Below are 13,183 nucleotides of genomic sequence, written 5' to 3'. Positions count from 1 at the left end.
ACAACAAGCGAGACATCCCGCCACCAACGCTGGGCACAGTGCTCTCGAAGGTCGAGCTGGCCAACGCCGGGCGCTCCTCACGAGGCGTATGCTCACGGGTATTCGCTATTTTTGGGGGCTTCTCACGTCGCGCAAGCCCACGCGCGAGCCTGGACGACGCCGAGCTCTTCTGACGAGGCGCACGCTCACGTGCGCTTGGCTGGGTTCAGTTTTCTGGCAACGCTCAACGACAGAACTGAAGGCCTAAACAGCTCTACCGTTAAAACTCCCCCGGGGCGACGCGCCATATAGACGTTCGTTAGCGCAGTGTCTCTAGCAAAAAAAAATTATCGAGCGCATGTGAGCGTGCGTTTTATGAAAAGCTCCCGCCGTCATCCAGGCTTGCGCCACATGGGGAGCTCCCGCCGCGGTCGTCGTCGCTTCGGCGCGGTGGACCCGTTCCACGGCGGTCGCTATAGGGCCCTCAACCGTGGAGCCGGAGGCCGCTGTGTTGCCCACACGACGTTTTTGGTCTGTTGAGCTTGGGATTCTCGGGGCGACGCTGTTGATACGGGAAAGCCATGGCTCGGCCGAAGGAAAGCGACGTCAGCGGGCTTGACTCTGTCAGCGGCGAGGACGCCTTGGAGGCGGTATTTGACAAGGGTGGGAGTGTTGGATTGTCGCTCTACGTGCGAGGAACCTGCATAGGCTTGCTCTTTCGGATTGTGTTGGTGTACTGTGCCTGAGCGGGGTGGTGTGGGATTGAGCAGGCGAAGAAGGACGAGGTATGTGCCTCTGCGGAGGAAGAGACCGAAGAAGACGGCGTGCGCTCGAGAGGTTTCGTGTTGCTGGAATCACGTCAATGCGGGTTTGCTGCCTGATTTGCCGCATTCCGGAATTCTGATTTGCAGAACTTCACCTTTCCCAGGTCCCGGGCCCGTTCTGGTGGCTCCTTTCGAGGTGTTCCGGGAAGCCCTGGCCATCGCGTTCGTGGTCTCAAGGTGGTTCGCGACGTAGGCCTGAGTGGAGACTTGGATCCGCGGCAAGCACCGAAGGCCTGACGTAACACGGCAAGCACACCAGGCCCGCACATCGTCACGCGACCTCAGCGGAACGTTAACGCGTAAGCGGCCCCTCCTCGCGGCGTACGCCCCGGTGCCACAGCAAGCACAAGAGCTGTACGCGAGTCTCTTGAGCTTCTGTCCCCGACATGGCTGGATCATGCGACTGACGGACTGCTAAAGAGACTCGCGGACAGCACTTGTGCTTGTTGTGGCACCCGGGCCTACGCCGCGGGGAGGGGCCGCTGACGCGTTAACGTTCCGCTGGGGTCGCGTGACGATGTGCGGGCCTGGTGCGCTTGCCGTGTTACGTCAGGCCTTCGGTGCTTGGCGCGGATCCAAGTCTCCACTCAGGCCTACGTCGCGAACCACCTTGAGACCACGAAGGCGATGACCAGGGCTTCCCGGAACACCTCGAAAGGAGCCACCAGAACGGGCCCGGGACGCGTATTCCCAAACCATATCCCGTAGCGGCCCAGGCCGACCACACCCCCTAAGCAGGGGCTCAGCCAATGAGGATAAAAAAATTGCAATATTTTAACCTCCTTGGACGCAGCACCGTGACGTCTCTACCTATATGTGCGCGACTTCATGCGAGATGGATTTTTTCTTTTTTCCCCCTCCCCTCGTTTCGGCTGCTTGGCAGGCGGCCGACGGTTTCGCTCCGTGGGCGGGGCTGGACTGCGGCGCTGGGGAAGCTGACGCACATGTGGCAGAAGCTAACCTTTTGTACCTGAGCCCCTGATCTCTCCGCGCTCTTCTTGCACACCTGCAAGTTGACGCTGACCTCCGATCGTGTTCCTAGATAAGCGCTCGGCTCCGTGCTCGAAGTGCGCGCGCGCGGATGGACGCTTTCACGCTCATGTGGCAATTATACACGTTCCGATAAGCAAATACCCTCATTCAAAGCTCATCCTACAGCACACAGAAGAGTATACAATTGAGTTGGGTGCTCTTTCACTATATACACACCTCAAAACACGATTCGGTGCTGCAGGTAAGGATTACAGGAAAGGCAGCCAATTACCCGTGACTATATTTACAAGCTGTCCTACTCTTGCGAAATATTACAGCTGCATGAGCTGCTACATTTTGGCACTTTCATAAGCACTATTACATTGAATTTCGTTAACATTAACTTCATTGCATTATTCTTTATCAGGAACAGTGCCACTAAGGAAAACATTGACATTTTGTTAACAGCAATGGAAGGTGTGAATCGTTCTTGCAAGGGTGATACGTTGATAAGAAAGACACCAGCTCAAACGTACACGTTTTACACTCGGTCATAAATTCTGCATAATTTGCACTGCTGGTCATTACAATTTAGGGAAAAAATATCGAAAATATATACCAACCAAGGGCTAAGTAATAGTTGGATTGTACAGCTACTGAACTACTCGAGGAATTTGATATATGTCTTCTGTACAGGGCTATTGACCACAGTCTCTTCACTGAAGCCATCAGGCCGAGTTTGATATCAGTAAACATGCGTGCTACACTGACACTGTTGCCAATGTCGATTAGTTATTTTTAACAATTTGTGCTTCATGCACACAGAGATTTTGCTGCATAAGATACGTTATTTATAAATAGACAGCTCCAGCAGGATCCGCATGGCGCTGATGCCCCCCTTGTAATCGGGAAGGCACACCAAATCGTTACCACTTAATTTGGCTCTGTCCATTATTCGACCGTAATCGCCACCAGCTTTTAACTCTAGGTCCCGCCCCTGCGACTGAACAGGAACATGTTAGTCGGGTCCGTGACGATCACACCGCACTAAAAGCAATTTCCGAGTACGCCGTTGAAAACAGACTCTACAAATTGGTGTAGCAGCCTAGCCGACTTCCCCGTTCGGTCTACAATGTGAACTGTCTGCAGCGTGCACTGTTTTCAGTGTGAACCGCATTGTCTACAGTGTGAACTGTACATTTAAGTACGAACTGTGCGTTTTGCTGCTACTGACTGACTTTAATGTGTTCATTTTGCGATTAGGACCCCAAGACTGCAACTGTGTTCATTGTGCGAGTTGTGACTTTCCCCTTTTCACCTCATCCTTGCTCCCCCAGGGCCCCATGGCCTCTCATTTAGTACAGTGTTACACTCACTCAGATACGTATATTCTTTTCGCTGGGACTAATGAGTAGTTGCCCGTGAACTTGAAGTCACGGTAGTCGCAGCAGAGATAAAGCCAAGTAAAAAATTTATCTCCTTGGCGCACTATTTTTGCGGTAGTGATCTCGGAGTCCAGATAGCGGCACAAAATTGTCACTTTTAGATATCCACTGATGAGTATAGATGAGCAGTTTGTGTCTGTTTCCTGCGACGCATTTTTAGCTACCACATATATAGATTTCTGTAGTGTCTGGCCTTTTAATTCGCCAGCATTGTGTCACAGCTCGCGCATCAACTGTAAGCCACACACACGCAAAAAAATGTACAAATGGATAAACAAGAAATAGCAGGAATAAAATATAAATAGTACAACACAATTTGCAAAACGCCGCATCGCGTACTACAACGCTTCGTATCGAAAAACATACCTTTCGCCCCGTTTCTGGACCTTTTGGACAATTCAGGTTGTGTTGGTGCACCCGCTCTACGTGTCCATGAAGGCGTTGACTGCTACTTCGTCAGACAGGTTCGCGCGGAACACAGACTCACGATTTGTTGACGCGAGGTGATCTCTGACGACCTCGAGCGGCTGTCAGTGCTTATTCATGAAGCAGAAGTTATAAGCTTCGCGACCATCGCTTGAATGCGCGGGGGACCCGCGTGGCGCACACATTTATGAGAACGGAGCCTGTGATGGGCAGTTCTGCGCGAGTGCGAGGCACAGATGAGTATGGCGAATAACACGCTGGCTGATGTTCGCAGCAGACGAGCGACCGACGTACGCGTGTGTTTTCGACCGAATGAGAGCAAACGTTCTGTGCTTCGGTAGGGAGTCCAAAGGACCACCCAAGACCAAAAAAAAACATTTTTGCCTTCACTTTATTGGGAGTGCTTGCCTTCCGGAAAGTAAACAATAACTACATATGTACGTGCAAAAGCATCTATCCGCGCGCGCACTTTGAGCAACGCGCCGAGCGCTAGCCTAACTATACTCGGGGACAACTTTCTGTGGCAAACATAGAGATAATATACTGACTCTAGAGGGAAAGCGCGCCGCTGAGCCAATGCATTGGAACCGTACGACACACAGTGGCAGACATGATACAACGATTTGAAGGTTGCCAGCTGAGTTTTTGCTTACTAAAAACGGCGAAAGCGATGGGTTGTAATCTGGCAACGGGCTACTGTGGCGTTTCCGTGTACGGCTAGCGAAGCATGCCGGGATTAATTGTTACATGGCGGACCACTGGCCAGGCGGACTTTCTGTAGGCGGCGTCGACAGCATTGCTATCTCCTGTGGGTAGGTAACCGACGTGTTTTCGGTTTAGCGTGTGACTTGTATGTACTGAGACTATTTGAGCGAGGTGTGGCAACGCTCACACAAAACTTGCGCGTAAGCTCGAATGCGACTGATCGCATGCGCGAGGACGTCAAGGAATCAGCTGATCCGTACTGGTACTGGGGCGCACAGAAAAAATGAATCTCCGTCATGATCTCCGTACATTTTTGCGCTGTGCTGCTTTGTTTGCCATTCTGTGACATTTTGCGAGTCGCCCAATGCTTTTCAAATGAAGTGAAGTGAAGAACTGTGGCTTTGTAGCTGAATGTAAAACCTTTGTTGACACACACAAAAAAAGAAAAACGTTATCGCATGGACCAACACCCGCCGCGGTGGCTCAGTGGCTAAGGCGTTGCGCTACTGAGCACGAGGTCGCGGGTTCGATTCCCGGCCGCGGCGGCCGCTTTTCTGATGGAGGCGAAAAGCAAAAACGCCCGTGTGTACGAGATTTCGGCGCACGTTAAAGATCCCCAGGTGGTCAAAATTAATCCGGAGCCCTCCACTACGGCGCGCCTCATCGCCTGCGTTGCGTCGGCGCGTTAAAACCCACAATCAATCAATCAATCAAAGCATGGACCAACGCTGATATTGCCGGTGAGTCGCGGCCCTTTGAAGCACAGAAACGAAAGAGCGCGGTCGATCGCAGGCCAACGTAGTGGCAGAATGCATGCCAAGGAAGTATGCGAAATACAGTCAGCGGCGTGTCCCGTTTTCCTTTCCGTCTGTATTCGTCAAGTTCTAGCTGCTTTCCACCACTTCAAAGGGAAAGCTTGCGGGACTGAATGGGCAGTATTGAATGGCAGTAATTTGCCGCACAGAGCGCGCGAGGAGAGAACATTGACTTGTTGACTTATCGTGATTGATTAAAAAAGAAACCGCACTTCGTTACCTATTTTTTCGTTCTACCTTCACGAACGTTTGCGCGAAAGTTCGAAGCACGGAGAGATGTAAGAAGTTCCATGAATAAAACAACTGGAACCGAACAATTATAAAAGTTCCTTTTATTTCTCTTCCAACGGGAACAATCGCTGGCTGCCACTCCGTAGCCTGTAGTGAACTTGCGGTAGTCAAGGTCAGATCGGAATCGCTGTTCCGGCGTCAGTTCAGGGGCAATAGACAGGCTGTTTAACGTGAAGAAACGAATGACAGCCTCGCAAGCGCCCGGGAAGGCACTTGCTCAGCGCGTGCATCCGAGTTGTATCAGTTCAACGCGTTTTGCACGCACGCAGATCTGAGCTGGATGCTGCACACACACACACGGCGCAAGTCAGGCGCAACGGCCTCGCCACTTCCTAGCACACTTAAAGAAATCGAAACCAAAACTGAGCTACGCACTTACTTTTTGTTCTCAAATTAGAGCTTAATTACACTAAACGTTTTTTTTACAGCTAGTTGTAATTACTGAGGCAATTATTTGCAACTGTTTCGCTTCAGTTCTTTGTTTTAGTTAAATAATTAACGAACAACTCTTTATAAAACTGAATACAATTGATCTGGCAACCATGAGAATTGTATCATGTCAGCGCCCACGATTCGTACGGTCTCGGAGCTCGCTTTACCCCCCTGGTGGCAATGGAGAGAAAGCTACGGGAGGGGGGGCGAAGTGGCCGGCCGAACCACGACATTTCGCTGCGCAGTTGGAAGTAGTTCTACAAACATTATTCAATGCGCATAACCTATGCAATACAAAAATATATATTTCTTTTTTTCTAGCCTTGCTTTGACAATGCGAATAAATCGCCAGAATATAATCGCCAGTAAGCGTTACTTTTTTTAAATTATCGGTTTTGTTGGTTGCGGAAATTACCACTGGTGGCACGACGGTTCTCCTAAAAAAATGGCGTCTTCATCGACAGCAGGTACTTTTGCGTCCGATAGCCCGCCAGTTAATTCGCCTCAAGGATTTTCAAAAAGCTTCACAACCAAAAGCTGTCAAACCAGACCAAGCAAGTTGTCTGCAACGTGTACGCCCAAGTGAGACTGAAGCAACCAGGACTCTCCGTCGTTTCCGAATTTCGTTCGGTTAGCCAGCTTACCGGCGTAAGCGAGCGTACGGTCGCACGGCTCAAGAATGAGGTTTTTCGTGGCACCCTGAAGCCCCCAAAGCGCAAAAGGCTTCCTTTGTCGACTGGAAAACCGCCTGCAGTTACAGGACAGACAAGAGTACAGCGGTACGACAGCTTCACCCTTGCTGCTCTCCGACGTAAAGTGCATCAGTACTCCATTCGCAACGAGGCGCCAACTGCAGAAAAGATCCTCAGCGATGTGACCAGCGACCCCGACATGGGGCTGCCGAAGCTGAGTGTCAGAACGATGCGTCGGCTTCTGAATGACATTGGATTTGCTTTTCGGAAGCGAAAACGTAACTCTGCGCTTCTGGAAAGGGAGGACATCATCGTGTGGCGGCGGAAATATCTGCGGACTCTTCGAGAAATGCGAAAGCAGAAACGGTACGTGTTTTCGATTTGGCGGACGGATAGATAAACGTCAATTCCTGCGAATAAAAGAAAAATTTCGTATGTAACATTATTTGTCAGTTGAAATGTAACAAGAAAAAATAACGACGGAAGTTCTCGTACAGCCAAATATTTTATTGCTGAGAGGTACTTATCAACACCGCTCCACATGCATACTGCCGTTCACTTTATATTTTTCATGGCGTTTTTCTGTATCCCTGCCTCTTGTTCGTATTTTGCATGCTATTCTGGTTCAGCAAGTGAAGGGACAAGTATGCATCGACATGTTATAATAATGTATGGATAGCACTCAGTGAGTGGATTTCGTTAGCCATGTGGGTGGTGTACGTTCTGCGAACATTTTTTATTTAGGTGTTTTGCGGTGCCACCAAAAACTAAACATACCTGCCTGCGTAGTAGAATGATGTTAGGTGCAAGCAATAAGTGCCTTCCCTGTCTTTACTAACCCTTCTCCCCAAAGAAAAACTGACACGTATTCCCTTCATTTTCGCAGGACTATATACTACCTCGACGAGACTTGGGTCAATGCTGGGCACACCAAGGGCACGGTGTGGGAGGACACCACTGTGTCATCCCGTAAAGATGCCTTTCGCAAGGGTCTAACTACTGGGCTTCGTGCACCAACAGGCAAAGGTGGTCGGCTCATCGTCATTCATGCTCGAAGTGAGAAAGGCTTTGTGGACGGGGCATGTCTCATTTTCCGTGCATCAAAGAGTTCTTCCACTGACCACCACAGTGAAATGGATGGCCCACGCTTTGAGAAGTGGTTCGCAGAACAACTTCTACCCAACATTGAGCCACGCAGTGTTATTGTCATGGACAATGCTCCGTACCGCAGTGTTCGGACCGAAAAGCTGCCCTCGACGTCGTGCGCAAGGCCGACATTCAGTCTTGGTTGACTGCGAAAACCATCCCGTGGCGTGGTGACCAGTTGAAACCCGAGCTCCTTCGACAGGTTAATGAGAACAAACACAAGTTTTTTGGATACCGGATTGAAGCCCTGGCCAGAGTTGCTGGTCATGACATTGTTCGGCTTCCTCCTTACCACTGTGAATTCAACCCTATTGATGTGGTGTGGAGCCAGGTTAAGGGGTATATTGCTGCCAACAACACTTCATTCACTCTCGCTGACGTTGAACAACTACTCAACGAAGCCATCGCCCTCGTGACTCGCGAAAACTGGGTCTGGGACTGCACTCATGTGGAGCGTGTTGAGAAAGAGGCCTTGGAGAGGGTGCAATCGACACCAGAATCGACAACGTCGTGATTCCGCTAGGTTCCGACTCCAGCAGCTCTAGTGACTGTAGTGACAGCGAAATGAGCGGCGTAGAGGAACTGTGATGAAACCGGTGTGCGCTGACTTATGTGGTGCTGGTCGTGTGTGGCGAGTGACAAGGTGCTTTGTTTGCGGTTGTGGTGACCGGAAGCTTGGAAGTACGCTCGGTTGGTGCTGCTTTTTCGTGGCAACTTACAGAGCCCCCTGTTTAACTTTCCGATGCCCAGTAGCTTGGAAGTACGCTTTGTAGGTTATGTGGTGCTGGCCTTGTGTGGCATGTGACGAGGAACTTTGTTTTCCTTTCTGTTGGCCAGAAGCTTGGAAGTACGCTCTGTTGGTTTGTGTGGTGCTGCTTGTGTGCAACAACTTACAGGACAACTTGTTTACTTTTCCGATGCCCCGCAACTTAGGAGGTAGCTGCTCATACAGTGGTGGATTTGTGCAGCACCAGGCAATCATTTGGAGTGGTTGTTGCTTGTTGTCGGTTGTGGGTGGCAGCTAAGATGCACTTGCTGTACCTTTGTCATGCATAAAATGAAACCTGACGACGAACGCTGGTAGCAAGCAGTGAGGAGTTGCACGTCACATATCCTGTTTCACCCAGAAGAAATGCAATGAGAAAATTTGATTACAACCCAAGAGGTTGTAAACAGCCTCTGCAAGCAGCAGTTACCTGCGCATGACATGACAAGACTGGAAGAAATATTTTACAAGAACTGCGAGATGGTAATGATATCCAGAAATGCATTGTTGAGTTGTCTATCATTTGTAATTATTTCAGTCATCTGAAAAAAATATACTACCATCAGTTGCACATTGTAAGTGAGGTAATCATTTGTCCTCACTTGCTCATGTTTTGTTGATCTTTTCGATTACAGAGGGTAGATTGCTCAAGTAAAAGACCATGTCCGGCTCAAATAATTTCTTTTAAATGCGTATTTACAGGGTTAAATGGCGAGGAGTAATACGAATCGTCAATGCCTCACTTCCAAATGTCGAAACGCTGTGGGTTTCCTTCCTACCAGCCTTAGCTTTTGTAAAAATACTACCTTCCCGAGGCCCTGGTATATGAGGTCGAACACCCGAAAAGTAACGGCACGCTCTCATGAAACAGAATCTACAGAAATGTTCACTGCCATGGGGATGGGCAGTGTCCCTTTGTCATGTTTGTGGTGCAATGTCTGGTACATCTATGTTGTTTTCACATTTATCATGAAGAAATTACTGCACACCGTACTCAGTGACTACGAATAACTGCTAACACAGCCAGAAATATTTGTTTCGAAATACGTGGCTGCGTGCCTTTGAGTGCTCAAGTGGGCTTGAAAGATGGGGCCATGGTTTTAAAGGTTTACTCCTGTGACTGGCGTTCGTGTGCATGTTTGTGGTTGTGTGACTACTTGGAGTGGCTTCCAGATTTTGTGCAGCTGATTATGCAGGAAATAAATAAATGAAACAAAACGCATTCTTTCTTCTGCTTCAATTTTTCACGTAGCGCATATTATTCCTGCTGACTAATGCTCACGGTGTACTGATGTCAAACGGTTTGCAATTGGCGGTGGCAGCCCTGAGTGTCGGAGTGTTTCTGCTGGTTCTGGAATTGTGTAGGCAAATCCTGGCCACAGCCACAAAATCGTACTTTTTTGCGAAATTTTGGAGCACTTTAGCGATGGTGGGGTGTCACGACGCCGCCAAATGAAAATTGGTGAAATGGAAGGGCAGGACCATCACTGGTGAACCCACGTGTTGGGCTTGGGAACAAGTAAGAGCACGGTGAGGCCAACATGAAATTTACAGCCATGAATACCAGTCAGCTATTTTTTAATGTAGAGCCAGCCATGCCCCCACAACGTTGATGTAAGTGACAAAGAAAGGAGGCTGTTGCAACCAATTGGAATGTTGATGAGTTAGCAGCTACACTCAGCCAACGCGAATTCTGTTGCCTGGTTTGGAAGCCAATTGAAATTCTGATCACAGGCCCAGTTGCGGTGTTCTGGACACGGTGATTTTTTCGGCAAGTGACCCAAGAAGTATGCGAGTGACCACACATTAAAAATGGAAAGGGGTGGCTTAACCACCAATCTGAGCATGGCTCGATATATTGTCGTTTGGCAAAGTTAGCTGATGCAATGTATTTTACGATGTCACTGACCACATTACTTGCAAAATGTTCAGTGACCAATTGTTTTTAAACTTTACGACCAGCGCTAACTGTGCAGGTGTTAAGACAGCGTTACGTTTTTCATCCGTCCAAGTGCTGACACACCTTTACGCTGTAAATAGGCAACTCAGCCAGTGAAGTACGACTGCTATCCTAAGGTATGAAACCTGCGCCACGTAGTATAGCGAGACACGCCCGAAAGCCCGCTGTTCATCAAAGATATTGGAATAGGAAGGCGTGGCGATTGAGCGCAAGATTCATGGGTCTCCAGCGCGAGCTTCCCCTATACGCTTTCCGAGTTGCGGGTAATCGAAACTTCTTGGGGCCTGCCTAACTCAGCGCGATCCAAATGGGATTTCACTTCGCGCCGTGGTGCCGTGCGCTGCCCTAACGGTATAGCGAGCCTGCGCTATGTAAGCACGCTACACGTGCGCGTTGTGCTGCCCAGTTTTCGGCTAAAGAAGAGTTTAAATATTAGTGCCTGCCCTCAAAACTGCAGCGCTGACAAAATTAACGGCGTTTCTGGGCGGCTCAGAGTTCTACGGTACCGTCCACGCTATAATATATTAAGCCGGTCCGAGTTCTCCGGTGAATGCGATGGCTTTTGCTTAGAATCAAATGAAACGTAGACAAGGATACGCCAATATGCCTGCATGATTATTGATTGCTGTTCAGCGCACTCAACCAAAGAGCTCATGCGAGGAAACGAACTGTAGCAAATGCGTATGCGTCACGCCGAAACCGAAACCGAAACTAGTTTATTGAGAACTATTTTGGCGCAGTAACACAAAGCAGTCCCCCCCCCTCCCCCCCCCTCCCCCCCCCTCCCCCCCCCCCTTCGCGTAGCTTTGTCTCCTTGTCTCCATTGCCACAGAAAGGTGTCCCCGAGTATACGAACAGCATGGGAGACGAGCGACTGACGGCGCACAAGCACAACAGAGCGCGGAGAGCGAGCTTCATCTTCCCAGCGCGTACGCCAGGCTTGTGCTAGCAGGGACACCATCGGCCGCCGCGAAGCAGCGCGATCACAAAAGATCAAAACAAATTTTTGTCTTCATTTTTATGAGAGTGTTTACTTTCCGGGACTTGTATAATTGCCACATGTACGTGAAAGCGTCCATTCGCGCGCGCGCACTTCGAGCACCGAGCCGAGCGCTTATCTAGGAACACGATCGGAGGTCAGCGTCAACTTGCAGGCGCGCAAGAAGAGCGCGGAGAAATCAGGGGCTCAGGTACAAAAGGTTAACTTCTATCACATGTGCGTCAGCTTCCCCAGCGCCGCAGGCCAGCCCCGCCTACGGAGCGAAACCATCAGCCGCTAGCAAAGCAGCCGAAACGACGGGAGGGGGAAAAAAGAAAAAATCCACATCGCATGAAGTCGCGCCCACATAGGTAGAGACGTCACAGTGCTGCGTCCAAGGAGGTTAAAAAATTACAATTTTTTTAACCTCATTGACTGCGCCCCTGCTTAGGAGGTGTGGTCGGCCTGGGCCCCTACGGGATATGCTTTGGGAATACGCGCCCGGGACCTGAGAAAGGTGACGTTCCGCAAATCAGAATTCCGGAATGCGGCACATCAGGCAACAAACCCGTGTTGACGTGATTGCAGCAACACGAAACCTCTCGAGCGCACGCCGTCTTCTTCGGTCTCTTCCTCCGCAGAGGCACATACCTCATCCTTCTTCGCCTCAACCCCACACCATTCCGCTCAGGCACAGTACACCACCACACTGATCCTTTTCTCCTTGGAACCTCTGTAAGTATGAGGAGAAGCTAACAACGAAGGTTGCACCACGAGTGTCCGCTTCGCCAATTTGTTTTGACATGAATTGTCGGATAAAAATCTTAGTGCTCACTGAATATCACTAGAGGCAAGCCACAATTTAACTGTTTTAACTAACCCGCCTTATAAAGGTAGAAGGGACAATGTTTCTCCATCTACACTAATGTATCAGTTAAAAGCTGGACGCCACACGTAGACCACGGTCATTTGCGTGAAGGCATTTTTGAAGTCTTCAAAGCGGCGGGAGGTAACGGCCTCAAAAGTAATCTCACGCACCGCAATCTCAAACCCCGTAACGAAAACAGCAATTGGCTACAGTCGTCTCTCTTATAGAAAACATGGTTGCAGGAATCTATGTTTTTAAACTGCGGAGCTGTTAATACGCTCGCAATGCCTGTTCACACTCGTCATGTCAGGCGAAAGTGCCCGTGTGGGGCGACAGATGGCGCCACCGCCTCGGTGGCCTTCCAGTGAGCGATGTCGGCTCGTGCGCTGGGGCACGCGGCGCGCGTGTAACCTCCATGAATCACCGGTAAACCCCCAGACCACCATAGGTAAGCTTCGAGTACGTATGCGCCACAACGAGTGGAGTTGTAAGCAACCCTCGCATCAGAGAGAGGTGGCCGCCAGCGTGTCGAAGACGCCAAATACCACAGTTGTAGTCAAACGAGAAGTTGCCGTTAACGATCGCAGGGGCCGTACTCTACGGCCGTACTCACCAACCGCCGTCCCACCAACTTCGGACCCTTACCCAGTGATCTTCCGTGCGGGACATTTTCCCTTTTTGGGGGGAATTTGCGGCTGTAAGTTTGGCCAATAGAGAAAAAGGGAAACTTTACTAGATGTAGGGAATTTTAGGAGTCGTGGAGTAAAGAAAAACAATATAGTAACCGGACTTCGCATCATTTATTACTTTGTTTTCTTTGAAGAAGTTTCCGTAACACTTCGTCGTGTTCCCGCAAGCCACAAGCATCAAAAACCGCTTTCAG

At 49.8% G+C, this 13,183-nt stretch overlaps 1 protein-coding gene across 1 annotated transcript; it reads left to right on the top strand.

The window, feature by feature from the left end:
* The first annotated feature begins 560 nt into the window (after positions 1 to 560).
* On the top strand, positions 561 to 12,668 carry LOC144166940 (uncharacterized). Its single transcript, XM_077696377.1, has 4 exons — positions 561 to 642; positions 908 to 992; positions 6,399 to 6,947; positions 12,611 to 12,668. Exons 1-4 carry the CDS (start codon positions 561 to 563, stop codon positions 12,666 to 12,668), a joined length of 774 nt encoding a protein of 257 aa, XP_077552503.1.
* The last annotated feature ends 515 nt before the right edge of the window (positions 12,669 to 13,183 follow it).

Source organism: Haemaphysalis longicornis, unplaced genomic scaffold (genome assembly GCF_048455015.1).
Source record: "Haemaphysalis longicornis isolate Haplotype H1 unplaced genomic scaffold, Haemaphysalis longicornis Haplotype H1 scaffold_2, whole genome shotgun sequence".
NCBI classification, from domain to species: Eukaryota; Metazoa; Arthropoda; class Arachnida; order Ixodida; family Ixodidae; genus Haemaphysalis; species Haemaphysalis longicornis.
This window is presented reverse-complemented; position numbering and strand designations above follow the sequence as displayed.

Excerpts from the sequence above, each read along its gene's own strand:
- LOC144166940 (XM_077696377.1), top strand. The coding sequence starts at position 561 with ATGGCTCGGCCGAAGGAAAGCGACGTCAGCGGGCTTGACTCTGTCAGC. Across the intron at positions 993-6,398 it reads GTCTCAAGGTGGTTCGCGAC|GATTTTCAAAAAGCTTCACA; the intron begins GTAGGCCTGAGT and ends ATTCGCCTCAAG. Across the intron at positions 6,948-12,610 it reads GAAATGCGAAAGCAGAAACG|GCGAAAGTGCCCGTGTGGGG; the intron begins GTACGTGTTTTC and ends TCGTCATGTCAG.